Here is a 22,834-nt window from a genome sequence, read left to right on the forward strand (position 1 = left end):
TATATTTAGACTAAAGATGACAATGAATAGGGTATGAGCGAAAATCACTTTACCTAAACTTGAATCTGATTAATATTTCTAAAACTTGAATCCCTTATAAATCAGATTAAAATTTATTCTTAATTATCTAAATCCATCTTAATCTAAAAAATATTCGAATCTATTTAATTTTATATATTTTAATTAAAAATCTACATAAAAATTATTTTTATTAATAATTTATATTTTTAAAACTTAATAATTTCATAAAATATTTTAATTTTATTTTATATAAAACAAAATATATAAAAAATTATAAATATTATTGTAAAAAAATATATTTTATATTTAATTAAATATTTATATAAATATATTTGGATAATAGATATTCAACATGTAAAATTTGAATATGATCCGAACTAGTCACGAGTATTAAATTTCAAACTCAAACACGTCCCAAACTCGATTATATACTACTCAATACCATCCTATTAGGATTCGATCAAATCGAGTACCTGTAAAAAATCCGACCAGTTGCCATCTCTAATTCACACATTTTTTATTTTTTTATACAAAATATTTTTATTAATTTTTTTAATATTAAAATAATTTAATTTTTAATAAAAAAATAACATTTTTATTAAAATATTAAATAATTCTATTTCTTTCATTTTATATTAAAAAAATAATTGGGAAATGATAATGTATTTAAAGTGTGAGAATATAATTAGTACATTTATTTTTTTTGATAAAAAATGAGATTTTACATTTTGTGTTTGAAATTTGATGAAAGATGAAAAATGATTGATTGCTCACAACACTAAAATATTGGAATATGTGAAAGAAAAATGGAAAGCACAAATGTGTTAGTAACATGCATTCGTGTATTTAATGTAAGTTGGACCTTGCAAATGAGCTCAATAATAGTTATCCCAAATATTTATATTTATATTTTTATAAAATTAATTAAAATATATATAATAATATAAATTTATATATAAATATTTAATCTAATAATTATTAAATTCATTCTGATATGAAATCAACCTTTCCATAGCTATATCTACAAGTATTTGCTGTTAATGAGGTGAAATTATTATCTCAATTTGAATGAATAGATTATATAGTATATTATTGACATAATCAAATATCATAAAATAATTAAATTAATTTTAAAAAATATGAAAAAGCTAATTAATAATATTATCATATGTACCTTATAGACTAAATGATATTTCACTCAATTAGATATTGGCCAAAATTTTGATGATTAATTTGAGAATTTTATTATTATTTGATTTTTAAAATTAAAAATAAACTAAAAAATGTTATATCAAGTAAATTATAATTTTTTAAATTAGTATTTTAGAAAAATTATATTGGTACATCAAATTGTGAAACTATTTAAAACAATTTTTTTTTGGACAAAATCGAGGGATTGGATGTCAATAAGTCGAGTTTTTGTACGTACTCGATCTGATCAAGCCTTAATAAGATGAATTTAAATTTGAAAAATAATATTCGTAATGAGTTCGGGTCAGATTTTGATTTTACATGTTTAGTATCCGTTAACTGAAACTGTTTGTATAAATACTTAATTAAATATAAATATATATTTTTATAATAATATTAATAAATTTTTATAAATTTTATTTTATATAAAATATAATTTAAATATTTTATGAAATAATTAAATTTTTAAAATATAAATTATTAATCAAAGTAATTTTATATGTAGATTATTAATTAAAATATATAAAATTAAATGGATTTGAATTTTTTCTAGTAATAATAATCGAGTTTAAAACATATTTAAATAGTTAATAATAAATTTTAATCAAGTTTGTAACTGAGTTCAAGTTTTGAAAATATTAATTAGATTTAGATTAAGATATAGTGATTTTCACAAGTATTCTACTCGTTGTCATACCTAACTTAGGCCAATGCGAGAATTTACTATATATATATATATATATATAAGTGTATTAAATTATATAAAAAAAAAACAGTCCAAACTAAAAAAAAATCTGCAAAATTACAAAATAAAAATTTTATATTACATCTTTTTGTCACATTTAAAAAAAAAATCATCATAGTGTTAGTATTACCGTAATTATTATTATAATTTATTAATAATAAATAAACAATCAATAATAACTGAATTTCATTCAAAAATAAACAACTATAAACTTGGATAATTAAAATATATAAATTTAACATTTTAGTATTTTTATATCTAATCAATTCTCCATTTTTTTATTTTAATGATCATATATATAATTCATACAATTATATTTCTCATTTTATTTGAATTTTAAAATAAAATATTGGTTACAAATGGTTATTATATTCTTAACAATTTATATAATATATAAAAGTATAAAGGAATGGGAACATTGAGATTTTTGAAAATACCCATAATAATTTAATAAATTTAATTAGCTATATAATTTAAAATTAATTATAATAATAAATAACTAGATTTAATTGACTGATGAAAACTAAAATTAATTTTAAAATATATAGATTCTCTTGATATTATTTATGATATTAGAAAAATAAAAAATAAAACTTAATTGAACTATGAAATCGTTGAAAAGAGAAAAAAAAAGTTTTTTTTAATTAAATTTTTATTAAATTTTATTTTAGGTATACATGTACATATAGTGTACTTTGATATATATATATATATATATATATATATATGTGTGTGTGTGTGTGTGTGTGTGTGTGTGTGTGAGTGTTAAATAAAATAAAAATATTATAGAATTAAAATAAAAAGAAATAATAACAAAAAATAGTTTTGTTTAAGAAGAATTATATATAAATGGTGTTTTTTTAATTTATTATACAGGGATAATTTTTTAATAAATAATAATTTATTTTTATGGATTTAGTGATAACATTTGTCACTAATTACCTTTAGCAATAACGTATCCGTTGCTAATACCTTAAGTAAGAGAAGGTATTTTATGTAAAGTCGTCGCTAATAAAATTTAGAGATTACTTATCCGTCACTAATGCTTATAGCAGTTAGAAGCTATTTATACAAATTTATCGCTAATAAATTTTAGCACCAAGTTATTCATTGTTAATACTTTAAACTATTCATTACAAATTCACCACTAATACATTTTAGTGACAAATTATTCATTGCTAATACTTTAAGCTATTCAGATATTAATGTAAAATATGCTAATGATTCTTTTCAACTCATAAAGTATGCTTTGACTCATTTACAACTCCAATAATCCCTGACATTAATAATATGAGTATCATGAGTATTATACATAACCTAATTTGAAATTTTAGCATATATGCTTTAATTCTAATAGAATGAGTATCGTGAGTATTATACATGCCACAGTTTAAAAGTTTAGCATACATTCTCTGATTCTGATAGTATGAGTATCATAAATACTATATATATCTTGATTAAAAAACCTATATGCCCTAATATGGTAGACTTAATTTAAAAATTTATCATATGTATCATAATTATGATAATACAAGTATTATGACTATTAGAGCCTTAATTTAAAAGTTTATCATATATGTCATAATTCTGATAACACAAATACCAATAATACCATATAAGCCATAATTCGAAAGTTTATCATATATGCTTTAATTTTAACTATATGAGTATGATAAATACTATGATTAGTCTTCATTTGAAAGTATTAATAAAAGTACAAATATAAGCCAAACTTGATTTTTAACACCCTAATTTTTAAATTTATTATTTTTGGGTAAATATTGATGTTTTAATTTTATTTAAATTTTAGGAAATTATTTGAAATTTTTCGGATTTTCGAAATCGGGTTTGATTTTTCGAAAATATAAAACTTTGATGATTTTTAAAAATTAATTTAAAGACCACATGGCAAAACTAAAAATATATTTGGAGTCTATGAACTTTTCTGAGTTTTCTAGAATTTTTTTCAGAATTTTTGGGCCTCGTTTTCGGTCCTAAGGCAGAGTAAAAATTTAAAATTTTGTATCATGAATCAAACTGGCCGAATCAAACCGGACCGGATTGGATCGGCCGAATCAGGCCGGCTCCTTTTTCTTCTTCTTCTCCTCTCCCGCACGCGTTCTCCTTCCTCTCTCTCTCTCTCCCGCATACGTTCTCCTTCCTCTCTCTCTCTCCCGTTTTCTCTCTCCTCCCACCTCCCCTCGCCGGCCAGCCGCCACCCCAGCCTGCCAGCGCGCCTCCCCAGCCATCCCAGCTCGCTGGCCGCCACCTGAAAGGCCGGCAAACGTCCCACGAAGCGACGCGACGCGCAAGCGCCAGCTTTGTCTTCCCGGCCGAAATCCGGCCACCGATTCGGTCGGGTCTTGTATCTAAACCCATCTACACCTCGAGAGCTTTCCATAGACACTAAGAACACGAAAATCAATCGAGCGGTTTGTCAAATTTTTGTCCGGGGAGTTTTAGCCCATTTTGATTTTTGGGCTAGATTTCTCGCAAACCGTAAACCCCACGAGAAAACTGAGAGTACCAGAGCGCTCCACTCGTCGAGAGCTTTGCGAGAATATAAATTTCAAAATTTTCCGACACCATTTTTTGGTGGGTCCCATGGAACTTCGTAGTGTTTTTCCGAGTATTAAATGAGCTTAGAAAATTCCGTAAAAAATTTTATACTAACCCCCGTGTTGTGGGCTTCGTGTAGGTATCTTCAATTCACGGGAATTCGACAGTTGTCCGGGTCTGTGAATTTCCTACCAGACAGACCGATCACCGAAAAGGTCTCCAAATTGGATCGAGATTTTGGCTACCCATCCATTGTCAGACGTCCCGAACGCGTCCCCGAAGTCGGAATCGGCATAGGTAAACCCGAACTTTACTTTTTCGTAATTTTTTAGTGCTTAAATGGGATTAAAAATCCATAAAATATTTGTGGTAGCTCAGAAAATTATGATTCTTTTTGCAATAGGTTAGTAATATTACTAAGGACCGCGGGGCAAAGTTTTAGAATTTTTAGAGCTTATTTGGACAGTTTTTGCAAAAATGATCAATTATAAGGACTAAACTGTAAATTTACATATTGTGATTGATGACTGTTTGGATGGGCCCAGGAGGGGCTGTGTGATGAGATTGAGTTGTGCGTGTATGATTTGTGAATATAGAAGTGCGTTTTGAGCCCTTTTGCAGGTTGGGTAGGTCCTAGGTATAAGGGAGACTCTGCCGGATTTTCGGCACGACTTAGGATGTATTTGGTCTTTTCTTAAGTTTGTATTGGGTCAAATTTATTAAATGATTGTAATAAAATTGTCAGGTGAGCCGGGACAGCCTTCTTCCTCCGCCCAGCCGCCATAGTGACTGCTGTCAAGTCTGTGAGTAAAATATTAATTTTAATTGTAATTTCGATATTATTATATGTTTGAGCATGCCCATGCATCACTTATATGTATGTATCTATGCAGTTAAGCTCTAGGCATGTTTTATGTTGCATTCATAACTGTTAAAGTGCCATGGATGTTGTTGTGGTAATTTGGAGCAGTGTGCGTGCGTTGGTGTGCATGGGATGTGGTGTTGACTATGGATAGGACGGGTAGACACGGCTTGAGATCTTCGCTGGGACCCGGTCCTTCGGGGTAGACACGGCTTGAGTTCTTCACTGGGACTCTGATTTGGTTATTAAGTGGAAGTCCGAGCTGAGTTCTTCGCTGGCACAGGTTGGATTTAAGAGAGCTGTATAGGGGATCAGCTCCCATATATTATGATTGATATTACTGGGTGTGTGAGTGCTCTAAATTACCTTTTTGCTGTTATAATGTGAAAACATTGTTGATGTTGCATTTCACTCTACAGGGTGCATTAGTTTTAGATAGTTATAGAGATTATGGTTAAATTTGATATTTTATTCTCTGAGTCGAACGCTTACTCCTATTCAATATTTTTCCAGGTCACAGGAGGATATTTTTTATGTTAACCTACTTTTTTCTATCGCAGGTCGTCTATTCATGTTTGTGTAATTCTATAAACTTCTAGAATTTCCGCATGTGTTAGAAATATTTATTTGATTTGGGTCTGTAATATAATTATCACGTTGAACCTGTAAAATTTTTATTATATGCATGTTTGATGGACTGGATGAGGGAGCTGAGCTCCCATTTATTTTTATGTTGATATGAGTATGTGGAGAGTGAGCTGAGCTCCCCAATTGATTATTTATTGTGTTTACAAGTTGGGTGAGTCAAAAACTCCCCGTTAAAAAGTCCATTTTATGGCCGAACTCTGTCCGGTTGATTTCTTGAAATTGGGCCCAAATGGGCCTTAGAGTTGGGTTAAGGAATAGTTAGGCTTACTACGGGCCTCGGGGGCTTTAGGCTGGCCCAGGTCCTAGTGCCGGTCCGGCCCATAGGTTGGGTCGTGACATGATTTAACAGGATTGGTTTAGATTTTGAATATTCAAATATTACAATTTAAATTCTTATAATGATTTAAATCTTTAATAATTAGGTTTATGATATTCATACATAATAAGTAATTTCATTTTACAATTTGATTTATTCATACAATCTCTTATTTAATTGAGAATTCACATATTGAGATTCTAATTAATTTATTAATTTTTTATTATAAATTTATATTTATAATATTTATAAATTAATTATTATATTATATATAATAATTAAAGTATCTATTTATATATTTTTAGATTTTATATTTTGTCTATGATTATAAAATAAAGGCATTTTTAAATTATTCATATGGCTATGGGCATGAGGTTAGGACTTGCAACTTTATGTCCACAACTCATGTTCATGATTTCAAAAATTTCCAAAAACTGGTTGTAAACATGCTTAATTGAAACCATTAAGGCAATATATTGAACTCTTCAATTTTTTTTTTTAAGAAAATATTATAGTCACATAGCTTGTATAAATTATTTCAATTTTATCAGGACAGAGTTATTGAATGTAATATGAAGAATAATAACTTTATTTTGTGCATATATATATATATATATATATATATATATATATATATATATATATATATATATATATATTCACATAGGAGAATATTAATAAATTTTATATTTTATATAATTAAAAATTAATTATTGATATTTACTAAGAAAATCAAAATATTAACATGTCATGTGTGTATATGTGTATATATAATATATAGTCATATAGTATAATAGGAATATTCATGTTTTTTTATGTTTAAAACAACTTATTGAAGAGAATTATTGGAAATGAAAATAAATTTATTATTCTTTGCACATAAATAAAAAAAAGCAATAAAAATCAATAAGAGGAAAAAAATTTAGCCAGTTGCCTTAAAAAATAAAGAAGGGTATTAAAGACATTTTATATTACTAAAAATCTATAGATCTATATTTTTACGTGGATCAATTTAAGTCGATAATCATTTTTGATATTTTTTTAATAAAAAATAAATTTTAACAGTTTGTGCTTGAAAATTGACGAAAGATGAAAAACGTTTGATTGCTTACAACACTAAAATATTGGAATATGTGAAAGGAAAATGGAGAGCACGTTTTATGAAATGTGCATATTTAATTTAAGTTTGACTTTAAATAGGGGTAATCACCGTTTAGGAATTGTCGATTATGATTTCTAAATCGCTTGTTTATGTTTAAAAAAGTTAGAAATCATAAATCTAAACCAAATTATTAGAGAATGGTTTGAAAGAGGGTTCCATAACCACGGGTTTTGGTTCAAGCCCCAATTGAAAATAATTTAAAAGGCGGTTCGAAAAAGGACGATTTAAGAAGGTTTGGAGGATGGTTTATGAGCGATTTAGAAGCAATTTTAGGGTGACATAGACCAAAAAAATAAAAAAAAACAATTATTAATTCAGAATTTAAGTTATATTTGTAAAAATATTTTAATTTTTCTTAAAAAATTTTCAATTAAAATAAAACAAGAAAAAAAAAAGAAAATAATTTATCTTTAAGAAAAATTTAATAAGTAAAGATTTGAACTTATTAAAAAAATTGAGATAAAATTAATTTTTTTTAAAGAAATTAGAAAAAGTGTATGAACTTGATTTTGCCAATGTATCCCTTGAGAATTTAGATGAATCATAATTTATAGTTCTATTGTTTGCATTTTTTTTGCAAATTATATGGTAATTGATAATTAAAAAAGTATAAAAGAGAAAAAAAATTAAAATAGAGGGTATTGAAAATTTTATTGAGGATATGAAATAATAACAGAGTAATTGAGATAATATTAAAAATTTCAGTGAACATATAAAATAATAAAGTAGGGAAATTGAGATAGTACTAGGAATTAAAAAGAGTGTAGAAAATAATTATTTAGAGAATTTGAGAAAAATTGAAAAAATATTAAGAATTAAAGAGAGTGTAGAGAATAATAGTGTAAAGAATTAATAATATATATAAATGAATTAGGAGTGAGGTGAGGTATTTATTGAATTATTTATATTTAAATCGATGATTTAGTCTGATTTGGAACCGTCATTTCAATCCAGTTCATAATTACCGGTTCACGGTTTCTGAAAAAATATAAACTTGAATCAAACCGCAGAAAGATGGTTTCTATCCGGTTCGAAGCCGATTCCAATTTTGATCGATTTTGATTTAATTTTGACCGAATCGATTCTGATTCGATTTCAGTTTGAAACCAAACCATGACCACTCCTAACTTAAAAAATGAGCTCAATAATCATTTAATCAAATATTTATATTAATATTTATATAAATTAATTAAAGTATATATAATAAAAATATAAATTTATATATAAATATTTAATTTAATAATTATTAAATTTATTCTCATATAAAATTAAATTTTCTATCGCTGCACTCCCAAGTATTTGCTGTTTGTAAAGAGAAATTATCTCAGCCCAGTGGTTGAGAATTTAGAGGTTTTAGAACATTGTTTTGTATTGAAAGTATCTTTTAAATTGTGATATATAAGATTTAAATTTCTAATGAGTTGTTTCTAATTTTCTTTTTTCAAATTTCTTTATATTTTGTTGTATCCAAATTCATTAGATTGATATTAATTTTTTTTAAAGTAAAAGATTATTATTGGAAAAAAAATTTTAGAAATTTAATATATACATTTTTAGACTTCAATTCACAGAAAAATATATATAAAAAAGGAATGAATAGATTATATATTATATTATTGACATAATCAAACATCACAAATTAATTAAATTAATTTTAAAAAATATGGGAAAACTAATTAATAATATTATTATCACGACCCACCCTATGGGCCGGACCGGCACTAGGACCTGAGTCAGCCTAAAGCCCCCGAGGTCCGTAGTAAGCCTAACTATTTATTAATTCAACTCTAAGGCCCGTTTGAGCCCAATTTCAAGAAATCAACCGGACAGAGTCCGGCCATAAAGTGGACCTTTCAACAGGGAGTTTTTGACTCACCCGACCTGTAAACAAAATATATCATCAATTGGGGAGCTCAGCTCACCCTCCACATACTCAAATCAACATAAAGATAAATGGGAGCTCAGCTCTCTCATCCTGTCCATCAAACATGCATACAATAATAAGTTTACAGGTCCAAAGAAAGAAATTTATATTACAGACCCAATTCAATAAATACTTCTAACACATGCGGAAATTCTAGAGTTAACAGGCTTATACAGACATTAATACATGACCTGCGAGGGAGAAAAGCAGGTTAACCTCAAAAATATCCTCCTGTGGCCTGGAAAAAATATTGAACAGGAGTGAGCGTTCGACTCAGAGAGTAAAATATTAATTTTAACCATAATCTCTATAACTATCTAAAACTAATGCACCCTGTAGAGTGAAATGCAACATCAATAATATTTTCACATCATAACATCAAAAAGGTAATTTGGAGCACTCACGCACCCTGTAACATCAATCATAATATATGGGAGCTTATCCCCTATACAGCCCTCTTAAATCCAACCTGGTGCCAGCGAAGAACTCAAGCCGGACTTTCGCTTAATAAACTAAATCGGGGTCCCAACGAAGAACTCAAGCCGTGACTACCCGTCTTGTCCATAGTCCACACCACATCACACGCACGCCAACGCACGAACACTGCTCCAAATTACCACAACAACATCCATGGCACGTTAACAGTTATGAATGCAACATAAATCGTGCCTAGAGTTTAACTACATAAATATATGCATATAAGTGATGCATGGGCATGCTTGAACATATAATAATATCGAAATTACAATTAAAATTAATATTTTACTCACAGACTTGACAACGGTTACTGTGGCGGCTGGGCGGAGGAAGAAGGCTGTCCCGGCTCACCTGACAATTACATTACAATTATTTAATACAAATGACTCAATACAAATCAAGAAAAGACCAAATACGTCCTAAGTCGTGCCGAAAATCCGGCAGAGTCTCCCATATACCTAGGACCTAACTAACCTGCAAAAGGGCTCAAAACACACTTCTATATCCACAATCCATATATCCACAACTCAATCACATCACACAGCCCCTCCTGGGCCTATCAAATCAGTCATCCATCACAATATGTAAAATTTCAGTTTAGTCCTTATAATTGATCATTTTTGCAAAAATTGCCCAAACAAACTCAAAAAATTCTAAAACTTTTCCCCGCGGTCCTTAGCAATATTACTAGGCTATTGCAAAAAGAATCATAATTTTCTGAGCTACCACGAATATTTTATGGATTTTTAATCTCATTTAAGCACTAGAAAATTACGAAAAAGCAAGGTTCGGGTTTACCTTTGCCGATTCCGACTCTGGGGATGCGCTCGGGACGTCTGACAAAGGTGGGGTAACCAAAACCTCGATCCAATTCGGAGACTTTTCCGGTAACGGGTCTGTTTGGCCGAAAATTCACAGACCAGGACAACTGTCGAATTTCCGCGAATTGAAGATACCTACACGAAGCCCATAACACGGGGGTTAGTACATAAATTTTTCAGAATTTTCTAAACTCATTAAATGCTCGGAAAAATACTGCGAAATTCCATGAGACCCACCGAAAAACGGTGTCGAAAAAATTCGAAATTTATGTCGCCGCGAAGCTCTCGACGAGTGGAGCGCTCTGGTACTCTCGGTTTTCTAGTGGGGTTCACGGTTTGCGAGAAATCTAGCCCAAAAGTCAAAATAGGCTAAAAACTTCTCGGGCAAAAATCGGACAAACCGCTTGACGGATTTCGGTGCTCTTGGTGTCTATGGAAAGCTCTCGACGAGTAGATGAGTTTAGACACAAGAATCGGTCCAATTGGTGGCCGGATCGGTCGGATTTTGGCTGGGAAGACGAACAGTCTCGCGCGCACGTTGCTCCATTTCGGGCGCCGTTTTCCGGCATTCCAAGCGGCGGTCGGTGGACTGGGACGGCTGGGGGTGGGCCCCGGCGAGCTGGGGTGGCAGGGGAGGTGGCGGCGCGGCAAGGGGAGGAGGGAGGAGAGAGAAAAAGGGAGAGAAGGGGAGGAAGGTCGGGACGCGCGGAAGAAAAGAGAAGAAGAAAAAGGAGCCGGTCAGATTCGATCAGTCCGGTTCGATTCGGAATACAAAATTTTAAATTTTTACTCTGCCTTGGGACCGAAAACGAGGTCCAAAAATTTAGAAAAAATTCCAGAAAACTCAAAAAATTTCGTAGACTCCAAATATATTTTTAGTTTTGCCACGTGGTCTTTAAATTAATTTTTAAAAATCATCAAAGTTTATATTTTCAGAAAATCGAACCCGATTTCTAAAATCCGAAAAATTTCAAATAATTTTCTTAAAATTTAAATAAAATTAAAATATCAATAATACTCATAAAATAATAAAATTTAAAATTTTGGGGTGTTACATTCTTCCCCCCTTACAGAAAATTCGTTCTCGAATTTTACACAAGGCAGAATAAAGTACATGATTACACATTGAACAGATAAGGGTACTTGCTACGCATGTCTCGGTCTGACTCCCAGGTGCACTCTTCCACTGACTGGCTCCTCCAAAAAACCTTAACCATAGAGATCTGTTTTGATCTTAGCTGTCTCACTTGGTAGTCCACTATGGCTACAGGTTGCTCCTCAAATGTCAGATTCTCTTTTAGTTCTATTATATCCGGCTGTAGTACAAGAGAAGGATCTGGAATGTATTTCCTGAGCATGGAGATGTGAAACACAGGATGAACGTGAGAAAGGTTGGGTGGTAGTTCTAACCGGTAGGCAACTGCTCCAACTCTATCTGTAACCTCAAAAGGTCCAATATACCGAGGTGCCAACTTGCCCTTCTTTCCAAATCTTATGACTCCCTTCATTGGAGAAACCTTCAGGAATACATAGTCGCCCACTGCAAACTCAACATCCCTCCGTCTGGGGTCTGCATAACTCTTGTGCCTACTGAAAGCTGTTTTCAATCGTTCCCTGATTAAAGGAACTATCTCTGAATTGTACTGCACTAGGTCTACATCATGCACCTTCGCTTCCTCCATTTCTGTCCAACACAGAGGAGACCTACACTTTCTTCCATATAGTGCCTCATAGGGTGCCATCCCTATGCTGGAATGGTAACTGTTGTTGTAGGCAAACTCCACCAAAGCTAGCTGATCATCCCATTGACCTCCAAAATCCAAGACACTCATGCGAACCATATCTTCCAGTGTTTGGATTGTCCTTTGAATTGTCCGATGCATGCGAGGTGGAAAGCCATACTGAAGTTCAACTGTGTGCCAAGTGCCTCCTGCAACTTTCTCCAAAACCGAGAAGTGAACTGGGGCCCTCTGTCAGATATTATGGAAGCTGAAACTCCATGCAATCTGACGATTTCTCGAATATAGAGTCAGGCGTACTGTGCAACAGAATATGTAGTCTTCACAGGCAAAAAGTGAGCTGATTTGGTTAGACGGTCTACAATTACCCATATCGAATCATATCCTCGCGTGGTACGAGGCAACCCAGTCACAAAATCCATAGTAATCATTTTCCACTTCCATTCTGGGATAGGGAGCTCTTGCAGCTTCCCTGACGGTCTCTGGTGTTCAAACTTCACCTTCTGACAAGTCAAGCACTTGGACACAAAATCTGCTATGTCTCTCTTCATGCCATTCCACCAATAGCTATCTTTCACATCATGGTACATTTTGGTGGAACCTGGATGGACATTGTATAGTGTGCCTCTCGCATGATTTCATTCCTGAGGTTGTCCACATCGGGCACACATATCCTAGAACCTTGCACTAGGGCGCCATCATTGGCAAATCCAAACTCACCACCTTCACCCTGCTGTACTCTTTCTATGATCTTCATCAATTGTTGGTCTCTGTGCTGGGAAACTCTAACTCTGTCTCGCAAGTCTGGCCTCACTAAAAAATGAGCCAACAATACCCCCTCATCTGAAAGATCTAGGATTAAATCTTGATCCATCAACTCCTGTACTTCCTGAATCAATGGTCTCTTCTCTACTGAAATGTGCGCCAAACTGCCAGAAGATTTTCTGCTCAAAGCGTCTGCTACTACATTTGCTTTCCCAGGGTGGTACTGGATGGTGCAGTCATAGTCCTTTAGAAGCTCCATCCATCTCCTCTGTCTCAAGTTTAAATCCCTTTGTTGGAAGATGTACTTCAAACTCTTATGGTTGGTGTATATCTCGCACACTTCACCATACAGATAGTGTCTCCAGATTTTTAGTGCAAAGATTACAGCCGCCATTTCCAAGTCATGGGTGGGGTAGTTCTGCTCATGCCTCTTCAGCTGCCTTGAAGCATAAGCCACTACCTTTCCATTCTGCATCAACATACCCTAAGCCAACTCTGGAGGCGTCACAATACACGGTGTATCCTTCACCACTCATAGGTAGTGTCAACACAGGGGCAGTGGTTAGACACTTCTTAAGCTTCTGGAAACTCCTCTCACAGTCATCTGTCCAAATGAATGGAACATTCTTTCGAGTTAACTTAGTTAGGGGAGCCGCTATCCTGGAAAAATCTTGCACAAAATGCCTATAGTAGCCAGCTAGACCCAGAAAACTTCGCACTTCAGTGACTGTTGTAGGCCTAAGCCAATCGATTCTGACTTCAATTTTATTGGGATCCACTTGAATACCTTCACTAGAAACCACGTGTCCCAAGAAAGAGATGCTTTTTAGCCAAAATTCACATTTTGAAAATTTGGCATATAGCTGGTGCTCCCTTAAAGTCTGCAACACCATTCTCAAGTGCCACACGTGCTCTTCCTCGGTCCGAGAGTATACCAAAATGTCATCTATGAATACGATGACAAAACGGTCCAAAAATGGCTTGAACACCCTGTTCATCAAGTCCATGAAGGCTGCTGGTGCATTAGTGAGTCCAAAAGACATCACCAAGAACTCATAATGACCATATCTTGTCCTGAATGCTGTTTTGGACACGTCCTCATTCCTGATTCTCAACTGATGGTAGCCTGATCGCAGGTCTATCTTGGAAAAGAATCTAGCCCCTTGGAGCTGATCAAACAGATCGTCGATCCGAGGAAGTGGATACTTGTTTTTCACAGTCACCTTGTTCAGCTGTCTGTAGTCAATACACAACCTCAATGACCCATCTTTCTTTCTCACAAATAGAACAGGAGCACCCCAGGGTGAAGTGCTCGGACGTATGAAACCCTTGTCCAAAAGCTCCTGTAGTTGCTCCTTTAACTCTTTCAATTCTGCTGGTGCCATCCTGTAAGGCGGCATTGATATGGGGTTTGTACCCGGCACAACATCAATGCAAAACTCTATTTCCCTTCCTGGTGGCAACCCTGGAAGCTCCTCTGGGACGACATCCATAAATTCTCTGACAACAGGAACATTTTCCATGCTGACACCTTCTACAGATGTATCTCTCACCAATGCCAAATACCCTTGACATCCACGCCTCAACATTTTTCTAGCACTAATTGCTGACACCAAATTATATAAAGCCACGCTCCTGTCACCGTCAAAGCTAAACTCTTCCACACCAGGTATGTGGAAATACACCTTTTTGTTCCTGCAGTCTAAAGTGGCATAATGAGTTGCCAACCAATCCATCCCCAAGATTACATCGAAATCCATTACCGGTAGAGGAACCAAGTCTGCTGGGAGGATTTTTCCATCCACTACCACTGGACTACCCGGAAAAACCATATCTACATCTATGTTGTCGCTAAGTGGGGTAGCTACCGACAAAGGGCATTCTAAAGTGGTAGGGTTTCTACCCAATCTCATGGCAAACACAGGGGAGACAAATGAGTGCGTAGCACCCGGATCTATCAAAACACGAGCCTCATAGGAATAGACTAGAAGAATACCTGCCACAACTGCATTGGAAGCCTGAGCATCTTGGTGGGTCAGGGTGAAAACCCGAGCTTGACCCTATCTGAGTGATGTAACCACGACATCGACTTCTACCTCTGACCGCTTCCAAATCCACATCCCCCTTGTCCTCGGCCCTGTTGGCCACTGAACTGACTGCCTGCCATGCTGGAAGCACCAGGATACAACTGACGAGGAACATTTGCAGCAGAACCTTATGACCCCATCTGTGGCTCGCTGAACACGGGGCATTCCCTAGCAAAGTGACCTGGTTGGCCACACCTGAAGCATACTCCTGAACCCATCAATCAAGGTCCTGAATGTCCCATTCCACACTGTGCACAAGGTGCCAAGGAGGATCCTGAACCAGACCCATAACTACTGTACCCTGAACTGTGACCACTGCTGGATCCATACCCTGGTCTGAATCCTCGAGGTTTGTGTCTAAAACCACTCTTCTTGTTCCTACTCTTTCCTCTGTAATTACTCTGGCCACCACTATCCGAAGTACCCATGTGGGGAACACCTGAAGAACCCTCTGCTCTGTTTTTCTTTACTCCTCCGCTGTCATTCACAACATAGCTAATCTCTATCTGTCTGGCTCGATCAACCACCACATCAAAAGACTGATCCGACATCATGGCCAGGTTTGCATACCTCCTGTCATGCCCCTTTAGGAATCTCTTCACCTTCATAGTTTCTATAGCTACTGCTGTAGGGGCATATCTGCTCAATTCCAAAAATTCTATAGCATATTCATCTACAGACCTGCCATTCTGTCTTAAGGCCTCAAAGGTCCACTGCTTTTGATCTTTGAAGCTTTCTGGCACAAACCGATTGATGAACAGTTCCACAAACTGAGTCCATGACAAACCCTCCATCCGAGGTAATATGTAGTCATTCATCCATTGTCTAGGCATAGGCCCCATGACATGCTGCATACACTCTATAAGTCTTCTATCACCAATCGCAACTCTGTTCATGCACATGCAGGAATCCAAAAACCGATATGCATCGTCTGACACATCATAAGTACCAGGCACCAACTTCTTAAAATTGATTATCTGTTTGTAAGGTTCCCCTCTTGGTGCGGTGGACTGCTGCTGCTGTGGAGGGTGGACCATATACTGCGCCATCATATCGATGGTTCTCTGCAACCCAGCTAGAGTAGCTGCCATGGGGTCCATGGGACCCTGTGCCATAAAAGACTGATCCTGAACTGTTGGCAGCTGCTCTTCTACTTGAGCAGCTCTAGGCCTCCTACCCCGCCTCCTCGGGGCAGGCGCCTCATCCTGTGCTGACACCTCGTCAGGCACATCTGGTTCTGGTGCAGTGGCAGCTCTCCTGCTTCTACGCATTTTCCTGAAATTCAGCAGCATTAGCCCACAAAATTCAAAACAGCATGTTACACAGCTCTATAGACTCATATTTATACATAATTATATGAAGCAGAAACTAGAAGCAAAGATGACAATGCAAGACGAATGTGGACCCTATTTTTCCGCATGTGACTCCTAGTAGACCCTTCCCAACACTTTGGACAATTATTCCCTATGAATCTGGAGCCTAAGCTCTGATACCACATTTGTCACGACCCAACCTATGGGCCGGACCAGTACTGGGACCTGGGCCAGCCTAAAGCCCCCAAGGCCCGTAGTAAGCCTAACTATTCATTAATTCAACTCTAAGGCCCATTTGGGCCCAATTTCAATAAATCAACCGGACAGAGTCCAGCCATAAAGTGGACCTTTCAATGGGGAGTTTTTGACTCACCCGACCTGTAAACAAAATATATCATCAATTGGGGAGCTCAGCTCACCCTCCACATACTCAAATCAACATAAAGATAAATGGGAGCTCAGCTCCCTCATCAAGTCCATCAAACATGCATACAATAATAAGTTTACAGGTCCAAAGGAAGAAATTTATATTACAGACCCAATTCAATAAATACTTCTAACACATGCGGAAATTCTAGAGTTAACAGGCTTATAAAGACATTAATACATTACATGACGAGGAGAAAAAGAGTTAACCTCAAAAATATCCTCCTGTGGCCTGGAAAAAAATATTGAACAGGAGTGAGCGTTCGACTCAGAGAGTAAAATATTAATTTTAACCATAATCTCTATAACTATCTAAAACTAATGCACCCTGTAGAGTGAAATGCAACATCAACAACATTTTCACATCATAACATCAAAAAGGTAATTTGGAGCACTCACGCACCCTGTAACATTAATCATAATATATGGGAGCTGATCCCCTATACAGCCCTCTTAAATCCAACCTGGTGCCAGCGAAGAACTCAAGCCGGACTTTCGCTTAATAAACCAAATCGGGGTCCCAGTGAAGAACTCAAGCCGTGACTACCCCCGAAGGATCGGGTCCCAGCGAAGAACTCAAGCCGTGACTACCCCGGGATCGGTCCCGCCAAGAACTCAAGCCGTGACTACCCGTCCTGTCCATAGTCCACACCACATCACACGCACGCCAACGCACGCACACTGCTCCAAATTACCACAACAACATCCATAGCACGTTAACAGTTATGAATGCAACATAAATCGTGCCTAGAGTTTAACTACATAAATATATGCATATAAGTGATGCATGGGCATGCTTGAACATATAATAATATCGAAATTACAATTAAAATTAATATTTTACTCACAGACTGACAACGGCCATCGTGTACCGGGCGGAGGAAGAAGGTCATTCGCTCACCCGACAATTTACATTACAATTATTTAATACAAATGACTCAATACAAATCAAGAAAAGACCAAATACGTTCTAAGTCGTGCCGAAAATCCGGCAGAGTCTCCCCTATACCTAGGACCTACCCAACCTGCAAAAGGGCTCAAAACACACTTATATATCCACAAATCCATATATCCACAACTCAATCACATCACACAGCCCCTCCTGGGCCCATCAAATCAGTCATCCATCACAATATGTAAAATTTCAGTTTAGTCCTTATAATTGATCATTTTTGCAAAAACTACCCAAACAAACTCTAAAAATTTTAAAACTTTGCCCCGTGGTCCTTAGCAATATTACTAGGCTATTGCAAAAAGAATCATAATTTTATGAGCTACCACGAATATTTTATGGATTTTTAATCTCATTTAAGCATTAGAAAATTACGAAAAAGCAAGGTTCGGGTTTACCTTTGCCGATTCCGACTCCGGGGACGCCCTTGGGATGTTTGACAATGGTGGGGTAGCCAAAACCTCAATCCAATTCGGAGACTTTTCTGGTAACGGTGCATTCGCCGGAATTCACTGACACGACAATCGAATTTCCTCGAATTGAAGATACCTACACGAAGCCCATAACAATTGAGTTATTACATAAATTTTTCAGAATTTACTAAGCTCATTAAATGCTCGAAAAATATCGCTGTTCCGTGGGACCCACCGAAAAACGGTGTCGAAAAAATTCGAAATTTATGTCGCCGCGAAGCTCTCGACGAGTGGAGCGCTCTGGTACTCTCGATTTTCTCGTGGGGTTCACGGTTTGCGAGAAATCTAGCCTAAAAGTCGAAATGGGTTAAAAACTTCCCGGGCAAAAATCGAACAAACCGCTTGACGGATTTCAGTGTTCTTGGTGTCTATGGAAAGCTCTAAACGAGTAGATGAGTTTAGACACAAGACCCGGTTCGATTGGTGGCTGGATCGGTCAGATTTTGACCCGAAGAAACGGCCGCTTCCACTTCTGACGCCGCTTTCCGGCGTTTCTAAGCGGTGGACTGGACTACGGGTGGTGGAGGTGGGGGAGGTGGCAAGGGGAGGAGGGAGGAGAGAGAAAAAGGGAGAGAAGGGGAGAAAGGTCGGGACGCGCGGAAGAAAAGAGAAGAAGAAAAGGAGTCGGTCCGATTCGACCGGTCCGATTCGGTCCGGTTCGATTCGGAATAGAAAATTTTGAATTTTTACTCTGCCTTGGGACCTAAAATGAGATCCAAAAATTCCGAAAAAATTCCAGAAAACTCAAAAAATTTCGTAAACTCCAAATATATTTTTAGTTTTGCCATGTGGTCTTTAAAATAATTTTTAAAAATCATCAAAGTTTATGTTTTCGGAAAATCGAACCCGATTTCTAAAATCCGAAAAATTTCAAATAATTTTCTTAAAATTTAAATAAAATTAAAATATCAATAATACTCATAAAATAATAAAATTTAAAATTTTGGGGTGTTACAATTATCATATGTACTTTATAGACTAAATAATATTTTTACTCAATTAGATATTGGCCAAAAATTTGATTATTAATCTGAGAATTTTATTATTATTTGATTTTTAAATTAAAAATCAGGTAAAAAATTTTATATCAAGCATGTTAAAAAAATTAAAATTTTTTAAATTAGTATTTTAGAAAAATTATATTAGTACATAAAATTGTGAAAATATTTTAAAAAATAAAAGCTCTCTCTTTTTTTTTTTTTTGGACGAAATCAAGGGAGTCAAGCCAATGCCAGAATTTTTTTTTTAAATTACTATTAAAAATAAAATTGTGTTAAATTATAAAGAAAAATTAATTTTGTCCTAAAGTCCAAAAATTAATTTTGACAAAAATTAATTATAAAGAAAAAAATCTGCAAAATTACTAAATAAAATTTTATATTACATTTTTTTGTCACATTAAAAAAAATACGCATCATATGTTGGTATTACCGTAATTATTATTATTTATTAAAAATAAATAAATAATCAATAATAACTGAATTTCATTAAAAAAATAAATAAACTTGGATAATTAAAGTATATAAATAACATATAAATTTAACTTTTTAGTATTTTGATTTCTAATTAATTCTCTTTTTTGGGTTGTTTAGGTGCTTAAGCACTTGCTATATCTATGGCGATTCTTCCCCTGCGTGTCATTGTCAAGCTGTCTTGCAAATCCACCGTTTTCAAGGCCGGTGAAGATAGATGGCGAAGTCTAAAGTGAAGTCGGCATCGATGGCTGCAGTAGATTATTTTCGGATCATACCCAGTAGCCTAGGAATCCATTTTATTTAGGATTTGGGTCTTTTGAATTGGTTTATTATAGCTTTATTTGTTTAGCGAGCTTAAACCATGTTTTCTATATTCTATAGATGAAATATATGATCTGTTAAAAAGAAGTTGTAAAAAGCCGTGGAATTTTAGTAGTCTGTTCCTGTGGTTTTCGTTCCAGGCACTGCAACAGTAAATTATCTTTCATTTTCCTTTGAGTGACAATTACACAGACAGAACTTAACTAAATTAGGCAAAAGATTGCATATTAGAATTAGACTACACTATTCTGCAACAATATTCAAAAACCAAGCCAAAAGCTTCTACAACTTTTCACGGGCAAATCACATTATGCATATATGCAATCAGCATAACCTGCAAATTGAAAAAGAAGTTAATCAGGCTCCAATTACGGTTCGAACTCGAAACCGATTTCAGTGAATATAAAAACAATTTCATTATAAGAATGTGTAACGAATCAACTTACTGGGATCAGAGATGACAATGAGAGCAGAGTTCCTGAAATCGCAATTCCATTTGTTCCTTCCCCTGGACTGGTAGTAGAGATTCATGGCTATGGAGGCATGGTTAATGAGATTATCTGGAGAAAAGCAAGGACAACCCTTCTGCAGAATTCTGCAATCAACTTGAGAGCATGCATAGTTAATATTTGCCAGTAAAGTTGCTTGGTCTGAAGATGGCTTGGCTACACACCAAGTTTTCTGCAATTTCATCGAATAGAAAATTTTCTCTCAACAATGATTCACTTTATCTGATTAATTTGTAATGAAGCAGATTGTATTTTTGTACCTGCTGACAATTATTAGCTGTGACCAACTTTCCAACTGCAAACAGATATTAAAGCAATTAGAAGCCATAAGAGAAACTAGATCACACTGTACTATTTTTACAGGAAACTGAAAACTGGGTAGGCATGATGATTATACCTGAAATGAAGTACAAGAAGAGGAGCGCAGGCAGTGCTTTACCCATTGCTTTTCTGCAGATGTACTTTGTGTAAGGATGGAAAGCAACAATGATTTTGGTTTCTTTGTAAGTTCTGAAGAAAACAAGTGGGCGTGGTTTTAAAAGCCCGCAGCTTACAACGGCTATATTGATTGTAGAGCCGTTATGAAGCGGGATCTTTTTGGGAACTAGAAGGGCAGACTAAGGAAAAGTCGGCTCGTGATGCGACTTTGTCTCGTGTTGTGACTAGCTTTCACAATTATTTTCTTTTTAAAAAATATATTTTACAATTTAATCCTCATATTAAATCATATTTTTTTAATATCTTTTTTTTAATAAAAAAATATTAATATATGAAGTGTAACGTGTAACAACCCAAAAATTTAATAATAATAATAATAATAATAATAATAATAATAATAAAGTAATAATTAATAAATTAATTAAAGTTAATTTAGTAAATGAGAATAAAATAATTAAATTTTCCTAGACTATATTTATTTTTATCATTTCTAGAATTTTATTAAATTTTAACATAATAAAAATTATTTTGGACCTAATTGTAAACCCCTAAAAAGTTGAGGGACTAATAATGTAATTAAAAGATAAAAAAAAAACCCAGAAATTGAAAAACGCAGCAGACCCCCCCCCCCCAACTCTCCTTCTCTTTCTCCCCGACTCTCCTCCTCCCTCCCATTTTCTTCTTGCCGGCAAGGGACCGGCTGCCGGTGACCACCCTAGCGGCTTCAGCGTGACCGGCCGACCACTAGGGACGGGAAACGGCGACGAAAGACGGCTGCGGCGACAAGAACCGAAGAGAGAGAGAGAGCGACGGCGAGGACCATCCAAAGCCATTTCCGGCCATCTCTGATGACGGGAAGACAAGGGACGCCGGCAGTGAGCTTCTGGTAGCACAGGGTTCCTCGTCCGACCAAGAATCGTCGGTTTTAATGGAGTTTTCCGGCAAGAAACGAAAAGAGAGAAAGCGACGTCAGTGGCTTTTCGGCCATTTTTTCGGCGATCCGACCATCGGATCGAAAATCCGAGGCCACCGATGGACTCAGGACGACGAGATCTTCGAGATAGGACTGGTCCCGCCGATCGGACACCGTTTGAAAAAGGCGATAATCAGACGATCCAGATCGCTTGGTGAGATTTTCTAATTTTTTCGATTCCCAAAGTTTAAAAATAATTTTATGATAATTATTAACACAATTTGGACTTAATTTAGGTACAATCGGATCAAAGATAGCTCACCGGCTCCGGGACCGCGTTTTCAGTCAGATCCGGCTGCCTAGCAGCCCGTCTCATAACATAGTCTATATTACAGTTAATCCTAGCATTTTCAGACATTCTGGACGAGTTCCAGGTGTCAGAATTGGCATAGGTAAACTCGAACTCCAAGTTGCTCATTTTCGGCTAATATCGATTTAGAATAAAATTCATAAAATATTCGTGGATGATCGAAAAATTATAATTCCTTTTGCAATAGCCTTATAATATTATTAAGGACAGCGGGGCAAAATTTTAAAATTTTTAGAGCTCGTTTAGATAGTTTTTGCAAAAGGGCTAATTATATGGGCTAAATTGTAATTTTTTTTGAATTGTGATTGTTAACTGTTTGAGGTGGGC

General features: G+C 35.1%; 1 protein-coding gene across 1 annotated transcript; it reads right to left on the bottom strand.

The window, feature by feature from the left end:
* Window positions 1-20,421: 20,421 nt before the first annotated feature.
* On the bottom strand, window positions 20,422-21,328 carry LOC110659703 (glucan endo-1,3-beta-D-glucosidase). Its single transcript, XM_021817722.2, has 4 exons — window positions 21,184-21,328; window positions 21,047-21,081; window positions 20,724-20,958; window positions 20,422-20,611 (listed from the first exon to the last, which is right to left on the bottom strand). Exons 1-4 carry the CDS (start codon window positions 21,227-21,229, stop codon window positions 20,586-20,588), a joined length of 342 nt encoding a protein of 113 aa, XP_021673414.1. The 5' UTR covers window positions 21,230-21,328; the 3' UTR covers window positions 20,422-20,585.
* Window positions 21,329-22,834: the final 1,506 nt, after the last annotated feature.

Source organism: Hevea brasiliensis, chromosome 15 (assembly GCF_030052815.1).
Source record: "Hevea brasiliensis isolate MT/VB/25A 57/8 chromosome 15, ASM3005281v1, whole genome shotgun sequence".
Taxonomy (NCBI): Eukaryota; Viridiplantae; Streptophyta; class Magnoliopsida; order Malpighiales; family Euphorbiaceae; genus Hevea; species Hevea brasiliensis.